Source organism: Onychomys torridus, chromosome 6 (assembly GCF_903995425.1).
Source record: "Onychomys torridus chromosome 6, mOncTor1.1, whole genome shotgun sequence".
In the NCBI taxonomy this organism is placed as follows: domain Eukaryota; kingdom Metazoa; phylum Chordata; class Mammalia; order Rodentia; family Cricetidae; genus Onychomys; species Onychomys torridus.
Window position 1 is genome coordinate 89,774,715 of NC_050448.1, and position 20,371 is coordinate 89,795,085.

At 34.4% G+C, this 20,371-nt stretch overlaps 1 protein-coding gene across 1 annotated transcript in view; it reads left to right on the forward strand.

Annotated features, from left to right (window-relative positions):
- The window catches only part of Col11a1 (collagen type XI alpha 1 chain), a 181,596-nt gene that overhangs the window by 95,159 nt on the left and 66,066 nt on the right, over nucleotides 1–20,371 (forward strand). The window contains exons 29-37 of the mRNA XM_036190104.1: nucleotides 1,391–1,444; nucleotides 3,543–3,650; nucleotides 6,132–6,185; nucleotides 11,409–11,462; nucleotides 11,589–11,633; nucleotides 11,740–11,793; nucleotides 11,900–11,944; nucleotides 15,799–15,852; nucleotides 20,044–20,097. Of these exons, the coding sequence (XP_036045997.1) occupies nucleotides 1,391–1,444; nucleotides 3,543–3,650; nucleotides 6,132–6,185; nucleotides 11,409–11,462; nucleotides 11,589–11,633; nucleotides 11,740–11,793; nucleotides 11,900–11,944; nucleotides 15,799–15,852; nucleotides 20,044–20,097 (522 nt within the window). The remainder of the gene's footprint in view (nucleotides 1–1,390; nucleotides 1,445–3,542; nucleotides 3,651–6,131; nucleotides 6,186–11,408; nucleotides 11,463–11,588; nucleotides 11,634–11,739; nucleotides 11,794–11,899; nucleotides 11,945–15,798; nucleotides 15,853–20,043; nucleotides 20,098–20,371) is intronic.

Below are 20,371 nucleotides of genomic sequence, written 5' to 3' on the forward strand. Positions count from 1 at the left end.
CTTTTTGTTTTAAAAGTAATTTTATATATGTATATGCATATATATCTATTCATGTAATAACAATTAATGAAAAAAGAGGCCAAGAATTTAAAAGAAACCAAGGAGGTGTATATAGGAGGGTTTGGAAGGAGGTGAGGGAAAGAGGAAATGGTGTAATTTTAGTATAATCTCAAAAATAAAAGAGGTATTAAAAAAGAGAGCACATAACATTCAATGCAAGGGAAGATTTTGTGTCTGAAAGTTGCTGAGAGAGAGCATGAACTGTACAAAATACTCAAGGAAACAATAAAACTGTGATATGTTCTAGCTTCCTTTATTGTTGGTACCAGAAATATACTCAAAATACTTTTCATTTCTTTGTACACAGTAAATGTCCATTTAAAGTGTAATGAAAAATGAATCAGTTTGTTTTCTTGAAATTCATGAAGCAGTAAAGCCATTCCTGAAGCTTTCTAGTTTTAGGATGAGTTCCTGAAAATATGTCGGTAGTCAAAATGTCTCTTCCCTATGCCAAAGGATGCCCACTGTTCAGCATCACCTATCTTAGCATGAGATGGAAAACTGACAATCTAAATGCAATGTGTATTATAAATTTTCTAATTCCTCACCAGTTAACAGAATACAGTTTAGAGATCAATTTGCAATAAAATGTATTTATTGAATGCAAATTACATAAAATCGTGAAAATTCTTTTTCTTTCATTATACTTTTGTTATAAAACAATCTTCGAACTAAAGTATAGTTTAACCATATTCTCTCCCTTCCTCAAGTCCTTCCAGATTGTCTCCCCATCCCTACTTACCTAACTAAGTTTAATCAAAACAAACAACCCCTCTGCAAACCAAGAAAACAAAATACCTCTTCCCCCGCAAAACAACAAAACCCCACACCAAACTGTAGCTATTAAAAGCACACAAAAATTATGGAGTCCATTATATGTTAGTCCACTACTTCTGAACATGAGGACTGAGGACTGCCCTGAAGTGACTGACAAGCCCAGTGTCATTGGAGAAAATTGAAAATTCCATTGTAGAAGTGTGTCACTTGGATAAAATATTTTGTCACGTTCTTCAATTTATGTTAATGATAATTGTTTAAATACTTAAAAGGAATGCTATTATTAAAAAATGATCATTCCCCCAGGAGACAGAGAGAGTAATGAATATGTTTGTGAAAATTCTCTAATTTATAGCCAGTGATTATAGAACTGATGACATGATAAAATTCCAAGGATAAGGGAATAGGTCTGAGATGCAATAGACACTTTGTGGTTTCATAACTGGAAGTTTTATTTCTTAGGACAATTTCTTCTAATTATTAATACTCATTTTACACACTTATTTTTTAGCCATTAAAAATAATTGATTAAAATCTTCTTTATTCATAATAGGGTGAAGATGGCTTTCCAGGATTCAAAGGTGACATGGGGCTTAAAGGGGACAGAGTGAGTAACAAGATTTACATGAATACATAAATTTGAAGACACTGCTTTAGTTCAGCTTTCTACTGCTTCCATAAAACACCATGATCAAAAGCCACTTAAGGAGAAAAGGGTTTATTTCCCTTACAGATCCAGGTGACAGTACATCACTGAGAAAAATCAGAAGTCAGGGCAGAATTCAAGTAGGAGACGAACCTCGAGGCAGGAGCTGATACAGGCCAGGAAGAAGTGCCGTTTACTGTCTGGCTCTTCCTTGCCAGCTTTCTTACAGCACCCAAGATTATCATCCCAGGGTGCCACAAACATTTCATCTCCGTCTTCAATCAAGAAAATGCACCACAGGTTTGCCACCAGGCTAATCTATGGGGGCATTTTCTCAATTGGGGTTCCTTTCTCCAAAATGATTCTAGCTTGTTTCAAGTTGATGGAAATGTTATCATCTTTTACTAAGGGTTTTTCTAAATGTTGTGTTCAATTTTATAGGAGACACTCAAAAGTATGAAGATAGCTATTGGATTGAATTCTAACAAGGCCATCATGTTAAGACATAGATTTAATTGAGAATGAGTTTAATAATCTGGTTACCATAAATCGTAGTTTTATGTTAGATGCTAGATTCTTTTACTCTACATTGAGAACATATTTCTTATACTTTCTTTTTCTTCAACTTTCGCTTTTGTTTTTGAGACAGGGACTCACTATGTAGCCCTAGACATCCCAGCTCAGCTTAAAACTCACAGAGACCACTTGCCTCTGTCTTCTGAGTGCTGAGTTTAAAGGCATGTACCAACCAGCACTCCTGACATATTTGCACTTTTAAGAAAAGCTATGCTTACTGGAGATCAGGAGGATGTGTGCATTATGTGCATTTTTTTTTTTTTTTTTTGTAGTTTTGAGGATGTAACTATGGACTTTGACAATGCTAGACAAGCATGCTGTTATAGAGCTAAACAGCTAAATACAATCTTAATAGTCTTAGCTCACCTGCGGGTTTATTAAGAGATCACCTCAACAATATCTATATATAACTGAGTACTGTTGTTCATGGCAGTTTCAGAATAGTATGGTCAAATTACTAGAAGAAAAGAATACGGTTTTATTTTAAATTTTGTGTGTATGTTGTGAACTATAGTGATTGACAGTCATGTTGTGCAACTTATATGCATTTTAATTTTTATGGTTTCCTGAACTTCAGAGTGTAGGGGGTAGCCATCCCAGCATTGACCTGGAAGTTCCAACCCCCATTGAGGCTTCGGTAATGGTCACGCCCACAAGGTGGGACTGAGGGAGGAAGCTGAAGACCCAGGATAGAGAGGAGAATTCTGCTCGGTCTACCTACAGTGTCCAAGGTCCCAGAACCAAGAGAGACTTCTCCTCTCCATCCTGGGTCTTCAGCTTCCTCTCTCAGCCCCGCCTTGTGGGCGTGACCATTACCGAAGCCTCAGTAGGGGTAGGAACTTCCAGGCCAATGCTGGGATGGCTACCCACTACAACAGAGTGTAACAATGGTGTATTTACATCTGGTAATAATATATTTTAAAGTGGATCAACTCAACTAGAGGACATTAGATACTGTATTTCTTAACTGATATAAATACCTTATCTATCTAATCAATGAAGCAGACCTCAGAGGAGTCCGGATTCCCTAAGGTTCACGAGAAAGCTGTCAGGATGGGAGACAATTCATCTGAAATTCAGCTTCTGATTTGCTCAAGATTAAAAAAAAAAAAAGCTGCTTCCCAATCTTTACTTTTCATTGGCCTCTGTATGTGTTCTCTTTCTTCTCTGTCTCTATCCCTGCCTCTGTCTCTGTTTCTCTCTCCTTCATCCCAGATTTATTCTAAGCAAGATGGGAATACACATGATTCCATCAAGCTTCCACAACTTTTTAAATACTAGGCCACATTCAGTTATTTATTCACTAATGAAATGCTTGTTGACATCGAACTATTTCAACCCTTTTCTCATAAGAAAGCAAGCAAATATAATAAGAGGCATCAAACCAAGAATCAAAAAGCCCGATTCTCTTATTTGACTAGAATCTCCACCTCCCAATATGGAAGTGTTCCAAGTGAACAAACAGTGTTACTTTACATTTCAGGGTGAGGTGGGTCAAGTTGGCCCAAGAGGAGAAGATGGCCCCGAGGGCCCCAAAGGCCGTGCAGGCCCAACTGGAGACCCAGGACCCTCTGGCCAAGCAGGAGAGAAGGTTGGTGCACTTTCCTCTCACTGGGTGTATCCAATGCAGAGTGCTTCTGTGGCATTTTACACAGCAAAGTTCTTGGATTCAGTGTGCAATACTCTTACCATAGTGAGAGAGCACTCAGTCCTGAGCTGGCCACATTTGTCCTTACCATTCCATGGGCTAAATCACGAGCAGCCATTCTTAAAACTTGTCCATGTTTGATGCTGAATATAAATGTCCTGAGTTTAAAGGAAACAGTGTATAATGGCTTACTTACTGTATCAGATCAAACCAAACCATATTTGCCCCAAAACAAAATAGATGTTTTCTTTTCCTGTATAAATATATTTCCCCAGGGTATTATTTAAAGTATATTCAGGCTTCTTTTCAAGAGATTTGAATTTAATCTGATATTAAGAAAGAATTTCCAGACAAATACAATATTCTTTGGTTTGAGAGAACCTGGACCATATTTGCTCTGTCAAAATATTTCTCTTATCTTTACTTTAAATGCAATAAACAACATTCCTTTAGCCCCATGGACAGTTTATTTAGGAAACTTTTTAGTGTATTGTGAGCTTAAATTACTACGATTTGGGAGTGTATTTTGGGATTAAAGCCATGGCCTTAATCATGCCAAGCAGGTGGTGCAGTGCACACTACGCTTATTCACTGTCTATGAACTTGATGAAAGGGAAAATGAGAAATGTTAAATGATGAGCATTATTTCATGTGTATAATAAAGCAAATTAAAAAATAGCTGCTCTATCCTGTTGATAAAATTCTTATGAATTCTCTTTGTCTAAATATTTTTCACCAGTGATAGCACTGTTTTCTGGAAAATAAAGAAATTATATTCTTTACTTAAAAAATGTAATATTTCCACTGGCACACATTTTGTCTCACAAGGAAGTTTTGTTGCTATTGTGCAGACTTTGTGAAGAGATGGACGAAAGTCTCTCCCATTTAGAAGCACTGATGTGGCAGTTTTACAAGGCTCATGCCCGGGAGGCCATTGCCTTTGCTGCACTGATGAGCACTGTTGTATTTAGACAGTAAGGGAAGAGATGGTGGGAAATCAAGGCATGTCTGTCTATTGACATTTTGCTCATCATTTAAAAGAATAGAAGTTATCTATCTGCATTTATTTTAAAGTGATTCTAAAATATAAAGGTATGTAGTCTGATACAGCAACTAGTGTAGAACACAGATAGCTTTGTGATCATTAGAGGGTTTTCTTTGCCTACAAATGGTTGGAGTAAAAACATGAAAGAAGCTGTGGTAGCATAATGTATCCAAAGGGATGCCATTAATGCAAGCTTCTTAGTACTTGTCTGCACCTTCTCCATCTGAGAATTGCTTATCTACCCATTGTCAGTTGCAACTCTTACAACTCTCTACTTCAGTCTGTAGTGACAAGGTCATAAACCATATTCTTGCCTGGATTTTTCCAGCAAAGCTTCTATTTTTATTTTTAAAGTTTTGTTTATATTTAACACTATACATGTGAGTTTGTGCCTGTTTTGGCTCCTATCATATTTGAAAATGTGCATTATCAATAATGATGCTTTCTATGTGCTGAGGCTTAAAAAGTTAATACAAAAACTCTATGTTATTTATGTTTGCTTTTGTTACAAAAAGTGGTGTCCAGAAGGCCCAAAACATCTCAGTCAATTCACTTATTCAGTTTCTTACTTGTACTATTTTTTCTTTACTAAAGAAAGAAATATTTGGGGACTAATTCATCAGAAAAACTTAGGCCACAATATTTGTTACACATTTTTGCAACTTAATATAATTTCACTTTTGTTTTAAAAATTTAACATTGAGGGATAACTTCGTTGAACTGGGATAGAATCGTTACATATTGAAGCAGTCAATTCCAGGAATAATACTACCTATAAATTAGCATCATTCGCTACAGTTCTCAACACATTTTAAATTTATTAACCCAGATTTAACCAATATTTATACAAATGAATTTCTTCATTTGTAAATTTAATTAGAGTTATTCAAATATAATTACTTAGATTCTAGTTTATGAGGAAAAAACTACATAACCTAATAACTTGATTTACAGTTAAAATATGATAAATGAAATAATTTATCATAAAGATTTTCTTAAGTTGGAGTGATAAGTTCTGAATATTCTGAACTATGTTAACTAACGTTATCTTGTTTAATTAAAAGGCTTGCTTTCTTGAGTTACGCTTTATAACTCACAGATGGGTGAGAATTGTCTTCCCCTAAGTTACTAGGTCTCCAAAGAAGATACTATCCATTTGCACAATGATAGCTCTTGGGTATCAGTAAAGTATTGAACATATATACTTTGTAAAAAAGTTATTTTTTCATGAAAATGAAAACAGCTATAATGAAATAAAAGTGGACTGAACACTTGTATTATTTCAAGTATATACTTTGTTCAAATAACTAGAAAATTCTCACTGAAGCAATTCTATATAAGCTGTTTACATTTATCTTGTTTTTTTTTTTTAATTTTAGGGGAAACTTGGGGTTCCAGGATTGCCAGGATATCCAGGAAGACAAGGTCCTAAGGTAAAATAATTTGAACTTTGTAATCTTATCTGTGAGATATGCAGTTAAACTAAGAACTTACACTTAGAAACTTAGTTTTAGAGATGGATTATTAAGTATAATTTTCTTCTCTCCAATACTTATCACCAAGTAAAAAATCACAATTACATGTATAATCCTACACACACACACACACACACACACACACACACACACACACACACACACACACACACACACACACACACACATCTGGATTTCAGGTGTTTCAGAGAGCCTGTGATTATGTTATGTCCTGGAGAATTTGTGGACACAGGGTCGTTATGAAAGAAAGATTTAGTTAGATCCTTTGATATAGATGGAATAAATATATTTGAGAGAAGAACACTAAAATATTTTTAGTTATATAGTAGATGTCATATGGATGATCTTTTTATTTCATTTCTGTTATTGTGGTTTGAACTATTTATTTTTTTAATTTTATATTCTTTTATTTACTTGTGTGTGTGTGTGTGTGTGTGTGTGTGTGTGCATGTGAGTACATGTATGCACATGTGTGCTCACATCCCAAAGTATTTATATGGAGGATAGGGAACAATTTTCAGGCATCAATTCTTTCCTTCCACCATGTTGGTTTCAGAGATGAAACTCTGGTTCTCTGTTTTAGTGGAATGTGCTGTTAACCAATCAGCCATTTCATTGGCTCGGTTCCATTTTTAAAATCAAGACTCTCATTTGCAGCAGCATTCATTTTGCAAGAGATTCATAACAAATATCTAAAACTTGGATGACTAAGAACAATAGAAAATTTCACTGTTGCCTTTCTCGAGGTCAGGGGTCTGTGGTCAGGGTGCTGTTAGGAATGGATCCCCTCCAAAACCTGTAGGAGATAATCTGTCCAGGCTGCTTGCAACTCAAGCTACCGCCAGAATTCCCTGTCTGGGGGCTGCACCCTTCCAACCTCTTCTTTTTCACATGGTCTTTTTTGTTCGTCCCTTCCCATCATATCTCATAAGGACACTTGCCTTTGGATTTAAGAAATCCCTGTACAAGCCTGAATCCTTTCTTGATTCTTAATGTATTTACCTCATTACTTTTCAGTCAAAGAAAGTAACATTCCAGGTTCCAGAAATTTTGACATGGGTTTATCTTTTGGGTGCACAGTGTAATCAACTATACTGTTCAAATTTCGGTTGTGATATTTGAGATATTTACAAATATTTTAAGTATTAGAGATATATGATATTTTTATGATTGCTTGTTTATTTTGAAACATGAACTTTGCTTCAGCTTATAAAAACTGTCATTGATTAGCCTTGATATATTTACTAATTATAATGATGGCTATATGGATTAATTTGTAAATGTTCATTAATAATTTGGGTAGTTATTGGTTTTTCTTTAAAGACAGGAACTTACATCCAGTTCATGCTGGCTTCGAACTCAGTCCACCTGCTTCAAACCTCGTGTGCTTTAATTACAGGCATGCATAACCGTACTTAGCTCATTTTTTAAATATTGGTACATGGGTTGCATTTTTATATTAGTCTGTTTTCTTATCGTTCCTATTTTACATACTATCCATAGCAAGTATAACAGATAAAAAAACTCTAGTTATGTTACAACCTCAATCACTTGTTAATAAACTTCATAGATAACCTGTGGGGGATACAACTGTCCTTCCCCAACATGTGGACTGAATACTACAGTTTTCACTAATTTCCATATAAAGTGTATATTAATCTTGCCAAGTGATTTTTATTGTTTCCAAAAAGCTATTTGTTTCCTTTTGTAATAAGATATATTTAAAAAATGATACAAGTGTCACTTAAATGTTTCTCAGATAAAAAATGCTGGTCAATTGTCATTTGGATTTTCCATCTTATATGTAATACATTATTATGTCTTCAATTTATATTCATTTCAAATGTTAGGAATTTACAACATTTATGTGCATTAGAGATCCATTTATTTTACAACTCCAAACCATAAACTATCTCCATTTTATGTTTTGAATTCTTATTCTGTTTCCTAAGATGCACAGAAATTATGATAAATTTTCATTTTGATTTAAAAATGATCGGAAACATTCATAATATCATTTGAATGAACACAATTGTATCTTGCAAGTTTATATGAAGTTATGATGTATTCCATTTTGCTCACATCTATTTTCTCATCAGTACTCTCTGAATTCTTACAATAAAAATGCAAGCATTCACAAAAGGAAAGTGTTCCTTCTCACAATAAATGTTGCTTTTCTTTATCCTTTAACCTCAATGTCTGGACTTGAGGTATCTATATTTAATATCACTTTTTTCATAACTCTTATTGTTTTGCTGTATTAGAAACAATAGATCCATTTTAAAACAAAACTCAGTGATGCTCACGTCAGAAATCAAAGAGAGCCTTAAGCTTTTTTACTTTATAGAAGCTAGTTACACTGTAATAGACAACATTTCATGAAAAATCAACTTCGGCTGCTAAATCTAAGTAGCTGAAGACCTATAGTGAAACACTCATTTATTCAACATCTTAAGAGCAAAATAAGCCACCAAATGTTATAAAACCTCCAAATATTATAAAAGATGACAATTTAGAACCTAAGATCTAATATAAAGTAGAATATTTTATAATTAACTCTATGCAAAATAGTTTTCAATTTTTTAATTTATTGAAAAATAATTTCATGACAAACTTCGACCTTGTCATCTTTATTAATTAATTAATTAATTTGCCATTTTAAAGGTAGTGTTTATTTTGAATGTGCATTGTGTACTTTGTTCAAAACACCTTAAATGAAAAACTGATTGGCTGAGAATTTTTTTTTGTTTTTTTTCCCACATACTATATAAAATAATTTAAAACAACAAAAATAACTGCTAAGAATTTTTAGTAGTGAATTTTTTAAAAGGGTAGCTATTCTGATTAGAGCAGACATATACATTTGTGTATAAAATTTAGGTAAAGCATTTCATTTAGATACCGGATTGTACTTATGTGTTAAATTTTTAGTCACTGAGCAACTAACAGATTCAGCTTGCTAGATTCTGAAGACAAAGGAAGTGAAGGTTTAAAATCCCTCAAGATTGTAAGATATAGAATTTTCTTCTCCATCTTAAACTTATTTATCATTTATTCTCAAGTGAATCATAGCTTGCCTCTATAGTCAACACAAAATATATTGAACATCAAATCATAAAACCAATACTGTGTATTCCTCAGATCATTATTTGACCCTGTGGTGAAATGGGACATCACATACAGTTTTCTTGACTAACTTGCTTCCTAAATATGAAATAATTGCTACATTCAAATCGCAGTGAGCTTCCCACATTCCTGATGTGGGTATGCAGGTGACTGTTCTTATTGTCCTTTCATAATATCTGGCTTCCAATTTATCTCCATGATGAAGTATGTGTCATCTGGAGAGTCCAGGGCTATGATTTCTAAGTCCCTAGCTGAGAGTTTTTTAGTTTCACTAAGTCTGAAGTGCTACTCACAATCTGTATTTTAAAAAACATTATAGTTTATTTTGACATATGTGGGCCATTTTTCACTTGGGAGGCATTGTTCTGGCCAGCAATTACATGCAATGAAGTTGACTTAAAAACACAAACACGAAAAGTCAAAGAATGTTGATATATCCCCCTTAGTGCATGGAGATGTGTATAAAATTTAAAACCCTGCTCATCTCTGAGCAAGGCATTTTATACATTATTGAATTTCATCCATACTGTGGTTTTTAAATAAGAAATGCAAATTTTTGAAACTCCCTCCACTTCCATTTTTAAGAGAATATTTAGAAAATTGAGAAATAAAGATTTGAAATTTTATCTTCTGTCATTCTTTATTTAATAAAGATATAAATCTGCTTGAATAGTAGTCAAAGAAATATCTGAGAAGATGAAAGTCTGGCCATATGCCCAACATGAAATGGGCACTTTTTATTATTGGGATTTAAGTTGTGTTTTAGGAGTAAAATCTATCCATTCATATTAAGTACACTATGAGCTTTTTACATTTTGAAACAATCATTGTGTATTATTCAGTATTATCACTTTATACCCCACAATTCTTTACTGATGAAACTTGACTTTCTTTTTTCCAATCTCCCATAAAATTCAAAGTCTTAAGATATATAAATAATAGACCATTGCCCTCTTTTGCTACAGAAAAATAGGCTGAAATTGGACAAGATATGCCCTCACTTTATTTGAATGTTTGTGGGAGACATAAGATGTGAATTAGGTCTTTGGGATTTCAAACACAGAGTTTTATGCCTGTTTCTAAAACAGAGTTAGAAAATGTGAAGGAAGCTTTTCAGGATGTGTGATATAATACAGTTTAAAAACAAAAGTTGCTGGAGACCCACAGCCAAAAATTAGGCAGAGCTTGGGGAATCCTGAGGAAGAAGATGAGGAAGGATTGTAGGTGCTAGAGGGCTTGAGGACATCACAAGAACATGGTCCACATAATCAGTTAAGCAGGACTCACAGGAGCACGCAGAGACGATCAGGTCTGAGCTAGGTTCTCTAAATAAGTGATGGTTGTATAGTTTGGTGTTCTTGTGGGAATGCTAATAGTGTGTGTGTGTGGGGGGGGGGGTATCTATGACTCTTTTTCATGTTTTCGACACTTTTCCTCCTGCTGGATTACCTCATTCATCTTTGATATGAGATGAGTGGCCTATTCATATTACAAATTGTTATGCCATGTTTGATTGACACCCCTGGGAAACCTGCTCTTTTCAGAGGCTGAGTGGGTCTGAGGAAGAGGGAAGGTGTAATATTAAGTAGAATAGACATTTTATATTGTAACTTCCCTGTATTAAAATATGATTTTTGTTTAGAATGGAGCAAATTATGGATTATTAAACTAAAATCTATTTTTCATAAAATATCCATTAACCTCTATTTAATAATAACAGATATAGTGAATATTTTACTTTTAAATTTCAATAGTAAAGTAGCTTTTTTTTTTTTTTCAATTCATGCTTCCAGGCTTTCAGACGTCACTGTAAGTTCACTTTTTAATGCAAGAAGAGACTTAAATTGTATAGTTACTTAAAAGCAATTATTTTTAAATTTTTTATATTTTTATTATGAGATTCCAAAGCAAGCACATACACTTTACTTAAATACTATCATCTCTGACCAAATCAATGTTTTCCAAAATAACTGGAGCTTGTGGCATGAAAATTGAAAAAAAATCATATTCATTGTTGATTATATTTATTTTCAGGGTTCCACTGGATTTCCTGGATTTCCAGGTGCCAACGGGGAGAAAGGTGCCCGGGTATGGTGCATAAGTATATTGTCCAGAGATGGCTAGTGAACATGTCCCTACATGAGTCCCTGTTTCTCACCCCCGTTTACTGTGAATACTTATTCACACTGAAACTCTTTGAACTGTCTTTGTCAGGGAGTTGCTGGCAAACCAGGCCCCCGGGGTCAACGTGGTCCAACGGTAGGTACTTCGTTTTACTGTAGTGATTTCTATTTTGATATTAGTTTTTCATATTTGTTTGGGGGTTTGCTTTGCAAATGGGTAAGTTTTCTCTTCTCTTATGCAGGGTCCTCGTGGTTCCAGAGGTGCCAGAGGTCCCACAGGGAAACCAGGGCCGAAGGTATCATCCAAACTTACTATTGATTTGTGTTGCAAATCCTTGTTGATGTGAGGAAGAATCAGAATTGACTTTCTTTTCACTCTGTTCTTTCTGTTATTGTTGCCAGGGTACTTCAGGTGGTGATGGCCCTCCAGGCCCTCCCGGCGAAAGAGTATGTATTACACAGCTGCATAAAACCCAATGAAAATGAATACTTCTGTGAGCATTTTAATTCTGCATGAGGAGACATATGTCCAAAACACATGTACATATTCACTGACAGATTCTGCTCTGGGTTAAGAGATTCTTACATTTTATAGTTCCTCTCCTCTGCTAATTTATGAGGTGAGATACAGACAATATTGTAGAAATGAGAGAAATAATGTGTATCTTTGGCCTGACTTATAGCACTTACTCCAACCAAAATACAGTTGTTATTTGAAATATATTCTGATCCCTATGTGTTCTCTTGTTTTCCATATTAGTCCTCAGCTTGTCGATGGGACTGACAGTAACATTATGTTGGTAAAATGCGAGGAACAGTAGCTATTAAGTCACAATCAATATGCATCCAAAGCAAGACAAAACATCTATTCCAGTAAATGAAAAACTACTTGGCAAATTGATTTTCAATTGATATAAAATAAATCCAAATACAGATGAACAACCAAGACCTTTATCTGGCTGTTTTGGCAAGAAGCAGCAAGCATTATTTGAAAGCAATGGTCTTGAAGTAATTATAAATTTTAAAGTTTGTATCACATCCAACAGAATTATAATCAGCCTTAGTTTTCTATGATGACTCCTTGCATTATTAAATTATGCTTATGTCATTTTGTCTGTAAGATGTGTAAGTGTGTGTGTGTGTGTGTGTGTGTGTGTGTGTGCACGCTTGGGCATCACTATGTGTGATTGGAGGTACATGTGTAGAGGTCAGAAGACAACCTCTGGTATGGGTTCTTGATTTCCACTTTTCTTGAGATGTTCTCTCTTTATTATATTTCTGCTCTGTGTGCTGGGCTGTTTGCCCTAGGTGATCCCAAGGATTCATCTGTCTGTGCCATCTCTCTCCCCAGGGGAGAGGTGAGACTGCATATGCAGACCACAGCATCTGGCTTTTTTATAAGGGTTCTCAGTTTCAAACGTGGGTCTTTCTGCTCCTGCCATCCCTTCAGCCCACATTTATATATTTTTATTAGAAACTTTAAAGCTGGTGTATCATGATGGGAAAGCAGAAACACCTGTTAGATAACTGGGAACTGAGAATGAAAATTTGAATTTCTGAAAAATAAGTGGAGTGAAATTGTGTTTCTATTTGTAACAAAATAGGAGTAGATTAGTAGAAAAGAATAAGCATTTAATTAAAGTTTCCTTATGGCCTGATTCATATTTGATTAAATTACTGCATGTTTTTTTCTCTAGATGAACTATTCACAAATTAAGTTCATTCATCTTGTACATTTTGAACTCATAAATAATGTATATATTTGATATATTATTATATGGTTCAAGTAATGTTCATAAAAAGATACAATGGATTTAAATGGTTGAATCATCAAATTAATAGGACAATTTAGCAAATCATTGAACAACTGAGTTTTGTTATGCTTTAAAGCACCAATGAGAGTACATCTTGATTTGCAAAATAGCATGATTAAACAACTTGAGCATTTGGGAAAAGACATCGAGAGTGAGACTGTACATTCTGAAGATCAGAATAAAGGGGCCTTTTTGTTTGCTTGCTTGCTTGCTTTGCCTTTTTTTTTTTTTTTTTGGTTGTTTTGTAACCTAGAATGACTCATTTACAATAATTCATATCCAATTATTCATTTTCTACATAGGGGGAAAATATTACTGCTCTTGTATGTGATAAATGGTATACATATCCATATTATCTCCCCATTTACTGGCAGCAATTTTAAATGTTATTTATTCTTTTAGTATATGTATATTTTATTTTAATTTTTAATTAGCATGTACAATATTAGATTTCTTTATGACATTTCAAAACATAGCTTGTTTTTGTTGACCTAACCTTCTTTATCCATACCTCCTTCTTCCTTTCCACACACAGTAGCATTTTATTAATCAATTAATTTATTTTTATTTGTCACAGTGTTATACAGCACATTCCTCAGCTCCTCTATTTCTCTTGATATGGTCTCAAGTGGCCAGTCCTGAATACATGTACACAAGAGTAACACTAAATGGGCTCAGTGGCTATGTGCATGTCTGTGTATTAGTGTGAGTGTGCTTCTGTATTAGTGATTATAGAAGAGGTCATGTACTTTAAATGCAAGAAGTTGAAAGGAGAGAGGGAAGATAAAATACTGTAAAAGTATTAGTTGTGTATTCACAAAACTTTATGAACTAAGTAAAAATTTTAGTCTTTTAATGAATTTTTAAAAAAAATTAATTGTTATGTAGATACTAAAGAATAATGGTTTTATGCTTTAAGAGAATAAATTATTAATTCTTAATATTATCTCAGTATTTGGCAATTTCATATCATTTTTAAAAAACTATATGAATACATTGAAATTTTCTTTAGATTTTAAGATGGTTGCTGGCAATAGCAAAAGGTTGTACTTATTTGTGATGTAGCATTGGATTAAAATGGTAATGAAATTTTCTGTGTGAAGCCCAAACTGATAATATAAAAAGTAAAGTATCTTGAAGATCCACTTCAGTAAACTATTTGTTTTTTGCTTTGGAAATGGTAAATATAATATTTGTTTTATTATACAAGACATTTCATATATAGTATGTCCCATTTTATATGTCTTCATTTTATAGATATAATTATGTGCTTGTCAAGTACAGGCTTAACTTTCACTGATACTTTCTTTGATAACAGAACAATCACTATGACTCGACATACTTTATACTTTATGCATTTTAAAGATATGTAAATAAGAACTTGAATAATATAACTAATTATGTATCAAGCTAGGAATAGTACTACAAATGCATATTGGGGTAGAATGTTAATAAGAATAATTATAGAGTAAAATTCACCTTATCTTGTCTACCGAAGAGTCATGCAGGAAGCAGAGCTGACAAATGACAGAATTATTGCCACAGCTTATTTGACGAGGATAAGAGTGTGTGATGCTTTAGAGATGATCGCATATGTCCCTTTTAGCTGTATATTACTAGAGGCAGAACTCTCTTGGAGTCTATTGCAGTTTTCATTTTGGAGGTCTGTTGACCCTGTTTTTAATGTCTTCCTCCATAAATGTTTCTAACCAACACTAAAAGTGTGAATGCTATGATACTTCTCAATACAGATGTCTATTCTCTACTGTTGTTTTATTTAATGATTTTTTAAATGAACTTAATTTGTTCATAGACAAGTTCACAACAGTACACAAGATACTGACCACTCTTCCACAATTCTTTTCATTTCTCCCTCCACCATTATTCATCAACCCGTTCTCCCAACAAGTCTGTCTCACCTTCATGCCTTTATTTTATTTTCTAACCCACTGACATTAACTAGGGAATCTATGTGACCCTTGGTTTGGAGCTGTCTCTTTGAGCCTGGTGAGCTCAGCAGTGGTTACAATGTAAGGACAGTGGATTCCAATCTCCCAGATTCTATTAATAGTTAATAGTTCAGTGGTAAAGGATAGAGCCTTCCTGTGAGCCCACCCGCCTTTCATGACTGACGGTTGAAAAAGTCAGGAATGTGAGCTTGTCAATAATTGTTTGTGGTGAGCTTACTTCCTGTCTCCTGAGCCCTGGGGGGATGTATACAGGCCATATAATATTAACATTTTATATGAACTCTAAATAGTCACCGTGTTCTTGAGATAAGAACATTGGTATGATGAGCGGGTTCACGTAGCTAAAATTTATTTGGCTTCTATGTTAGGACCATACTATTACACTGTCATGCTTTTATGACTGAAGTGGGTGAAATTCATTCCTCCAGTGTTTTGTCTGAACAAATGAACTGCAAAGTATGAAGACATGTTCTTGAAACTTTATTGTTAAATTTTCTCCACTGCTTTTTATTCTCAGGGCCCTCAAGGACCTCAGGGTCCAGTTGGATTCCCAGGACCGAAAGGCCCTCCTGTAAGTGTAACACGTTCTTTGTGATTTATTTGATAATATTTTAATGCTTGACAATCATAGCTTGCAATTTTAACACTTTCTTTTCTAAAAACAATTAATTTTATTTCTTTATTTTGCATTCTGACTGCAGTTCCCTTCTCTCTTTTCCTCCCCTGTTTCTGTTCCAAAGGAAAGAGGCACTCTTCCCATGGTGTCAACAAAGCATGATATATCAATTGGCATTAGCACTAAGCTCCTCCTCCTCCTGTGTTAAGGCTGGACAAGGCAACCCAGTATGAGGAATTAGGTTCCCAAAATCCAGCCAAAGCATTAGAAATAGCCCCTGCTCCCACTGTTAGGAGTCCCACAAATAGACCAAGCTACACTACTGTCACATATATAGAGGGCCTAGGTCAGTCCCATGGAGGCTCCCTGGTTTTCAGTTCAGTCTCTGTGAGCTCCTATGAGCTTCTAGTTATTTCTATGGGTTTTCTTGTGATGTCCTTGCTTTCAAAATGTAAATATTGTAAGAAACTCATACAAAATGAATTTGAATTTAAATATTGGAGAATACATCTTCCGTAATAAAATGGAATCATCCATGCCTCTTCAGTAATCACTTCCTAACCCTTCCAACATTCTGGTGCTTCAAAACTCACATAAAGATTTATTTATTCATTTTTTGTCACTGTTTTATTTCTATAATGTATTTGTTTTTTAATTTCTCACTATGTATCCCTGGGTGGCCTGAACTTACTATATAGACCAGGCTAGCCCCTAATTCACAGATACCTATCTACTTCTGGGTCCTGAAAGCTAGGATTACTGCCTGGCTGCAGTAGATTCTTAGAACGTTTTATAAAGTCATCTTAGCCCAGTTCTCTCTCTCTCTCTCTCTCTCTCTCTCTCTCTCTCTCTCTCTCTCTCTCTCAATGTGAGTTAGAATGAATTTATGCACCTGTTTTTTTCAGAGGCTCTAAAGTACATTCTGGTTTCCAGCAGCAGCAACACTGGGACATTTTTCAAGATGTAATTTTCTTAAAGACTCAGGAGAAAGGCCTCAGCCATGCTTTAACAGACGTTCCAATTTCTCTGAACAATGCAAATGTTTTTGAACCATTACTGTAATCTAGGCTAGACAGTCTTCCGCAGACTTTAACATTTACATAAGTCTTTTTGATAAATTACTCCTCTTGAAATACCAGCATGAATGAAATGTTAAATGCGAACACCATGTCTTACCTTTTGCAGTAATTTCAGATGCAAAAGTAGGAGTGTGTTTTTTAAACTAAACAATTCTGTTTATCACTTTACACATTTCAAGAAACAATTTCATCTGTTCCCAGAGTTGAAGAACAGGCCAAATAGCTGACATTAAAATAGAATGTTACTTCTGCTTCTATGTAAATTTTTATGTACTCTCCATATTTCTTTTAAGTGAACAGTAAACTCTATGTAAAGTTTTCATATCAAAGTGAAATCATAGTTCATAAACTGATACACGCATATTGTTTGTGGGCACTCCCCTAAGAATTTTGGTATAATGTATTTAGATCATTTTTTTATAATTAATTATTTCACCTCGTCTTAGAGTATTATGTAGAAACACACAGATTCTCGGTTTGGAATGTTTCATTCAGAATCTGTAATCGCATGTCAATTTTAGACTTTTATTTGTTGTTGTTTGAGATTTGTGTTTGGTTGGTTATTCTCCCCCTCCCTCCCTCTGTTCTCTCCCTCCCTCTGTTCCCTCTCCCTCTCTCTCTCTCTTTCTCTCTCTCCCTCTCTCTCTTTCTCTCTCTCTCTGGCTGGCTGTCTCTCTCTCTCCTCTCTTTCTTTCAAGACGTGGTCTCAAAACTAACACAGGCTCTCCCAGACTCCTGGCTTTTCTCCTATCTCTGCCTCCCAAATATTGGAATTCCAAGCTAGGAATCAACCAAATACAGCTAATGACAATGTTACCATATTTCAGTGCTATATAGTTATCTAATTTAAGAAATACTAACATTTTTAAAACAACTATCATGAGAGAAATCCTGTTTTTAGAAGAGTCATTTCTCAGTGTCAATTAAGAGGAAGCAAACATCTTTAAGCAATTACTTCAGTTATTACAGAGGCCATGATGCATATGTCAGTTTTCATGTAGATGAGTTTACCCCTTCGTTCCTCTTCCAAGTCTATTGAAGGAGCATCCTCCTTTGATGAATAAAAAAATCAGTGTCATGAACCTTCTGGGAAATTAGTTGACTTTATTTTATTGATTAGTGGTATAGATTCAAAAAAATATTTCAGATTAATTGCATAATTCTGAAATTTATACTTATTTCAAGGAAAGCAATGTGCTCTTTGGCCCATTAACTCTATTCCTCAGACTATCTAAGAACTCCAGTAAAAGTCATGGTGTTTTCATTACAAGATAGTGTTGTTTAGATCTAAGATCATCATTTCAAAGGATGATCATTTTGGAACGTAAGTATAATTTGTACCAGTAAAGAGTGTGATGCTTGCTGCTTGTACTCATAGGTTTATTAGAATCATGTATAGTTCTTGCACTGATTACTATGCACATATTTGATGGTATTTTAGTGTCTTGGGGAAAGAAGACAGGTACATGTGTTATCCTTCATGTAACATAGCATTAGTCTGAAAACTTTATAATGGCCTCAGGTTGATAACACATTTACTCCATCTGTGTTAAAACAGAGGCAGTATAGGAAGTGTTTTAGTCTGCTGTTTTGCAAAGCTGCATCTAGACCAATCTACCAGCAATTAACTATATTTTTCTGTGTCTCTTTAAGCTTTGGACAAAACTGCATTCTTTATTACTAAGCACCTAATGGCTAATGCAGAGATAATTGACATATGGTTTTAAAGTTACAGTTATTTTACAAAATGTTTTGGGCCTTTCATTACTAGCTCTCAATTTTTGCTTTCTGTGGGAGGTTGACAGTGGAATCACCATGCTATTCTTGGACATCAAGAAAATAAAAACATTCAGCAAGCCTTGATTGTATGAACTGTCACAATCACAGATATTAAATAAAGCCTGGTAATTCACACAGCATGCTGTGTGTTGAAATGGAATGGGTCAGGTAGCAGACATGGTTCAGAACATTGCCAGAAGCAGCCATGAAGCATGCCAGGCACACTAGAAATCTCATCAAAGTGGAAGAAAGACACCCTTGAAAGTGTTCTGTTTTGGATCAATGGCTTTTGTTCAAACTGGTTCCATATTAGCATATATAAAAATAGATCTTTGAAAACAACATTATTTAAATAATTAAGAATAGTGAGGGGTGATGTGCCTGTGGTTAAAAAAAAATCTTGATTAAAATGTCTATCTATCTGCATTTATTTAGAATAGAGAGAATGTTTGTATGTCCCTACTAAATATGTTTTGAAAAATGAACTGATGTCAAATAGCTTCTTAGGAGTATAATATATAGCTGTTGAAAGAATTGGTTATTCTCTGTTAAGTATTTAGAATGTAGGAACCTTACAGAGTTGCCTTTTGTAAGCACCTACTTAATTGCTTCATTTCTTTCTTCAAACATGACAAACAGCTTCTTTGAAGAAAACAGTAACGTAATAAAAAGTTCCCTAGTATTTCATAAGCATTTTGCGTCTTGAAGGATATATTAGGAAACTTAAAGGACTAATTATTCTTTATGACTTCTAGAATTGGACTGCTTTTCGCTTACTTGGAGTAGTTTGAAGGGTAAAGTGATGATGGTTTTATAGGTTTGCATTTCTTTATTTGTTTCAGATATTTCATAACCACTAGAGGGCACTCCCTTTCTCTTCTAGTCACATTTTACTTAGTGGAATTGAGCTGTGAAGGATCTCTAAAATAGGAAGCAGGGAAAACACATTTTATTTTAAAGCACTGAAAAACCACTGCTTTGCTAAGTAAAACTATGAACTTATGCATATATATATATTTAAAATACAGAAGCACATGAAAAAGTTTCATTGATGTGCAAAGTACTCTGAATAGTTTTACAGATTTCCCATTGTCTCTGTTTTACATTAAGAAGGCAATTCACAAACGAGTATATCAAATCCACTAAATACCACCGTTTATAAAAATAAAACCATCAAAATGAAATTCGCTATGAAATGCAAGATGATTGTTTTCCACATTACCCATGGTCTATTTAACATCATGTGAGAAGTATTTATGACTTGGGTATTTACTGTTTGTTATCCCAGGGCCCTGCTGGGAAAGACGGACTACCAGGACACCCTGGGCAGCGTGGAGAGACTGTAAGTGACTGGGGTTTTTTTGTGTTTATTTTTTAACTTTATTTTTAGAATGAAATTTGCTCTCAGACAACACAATTTCACAAAAACCTGTGTTATTATTAACAATTAAATTACCAGCCGAATACTAGTGGAGTGAATTTCTTTTTCTTTTTTTTTTTCTGTACTGTGGCATGTATAACTTTATTTGACTAGTAATATCTTACTCAGTTTTATTTTACTCTACTTCTCCCCACTGTAATTAACTTTTTGTCTTTTATTGAAAGTAAATTCTCAT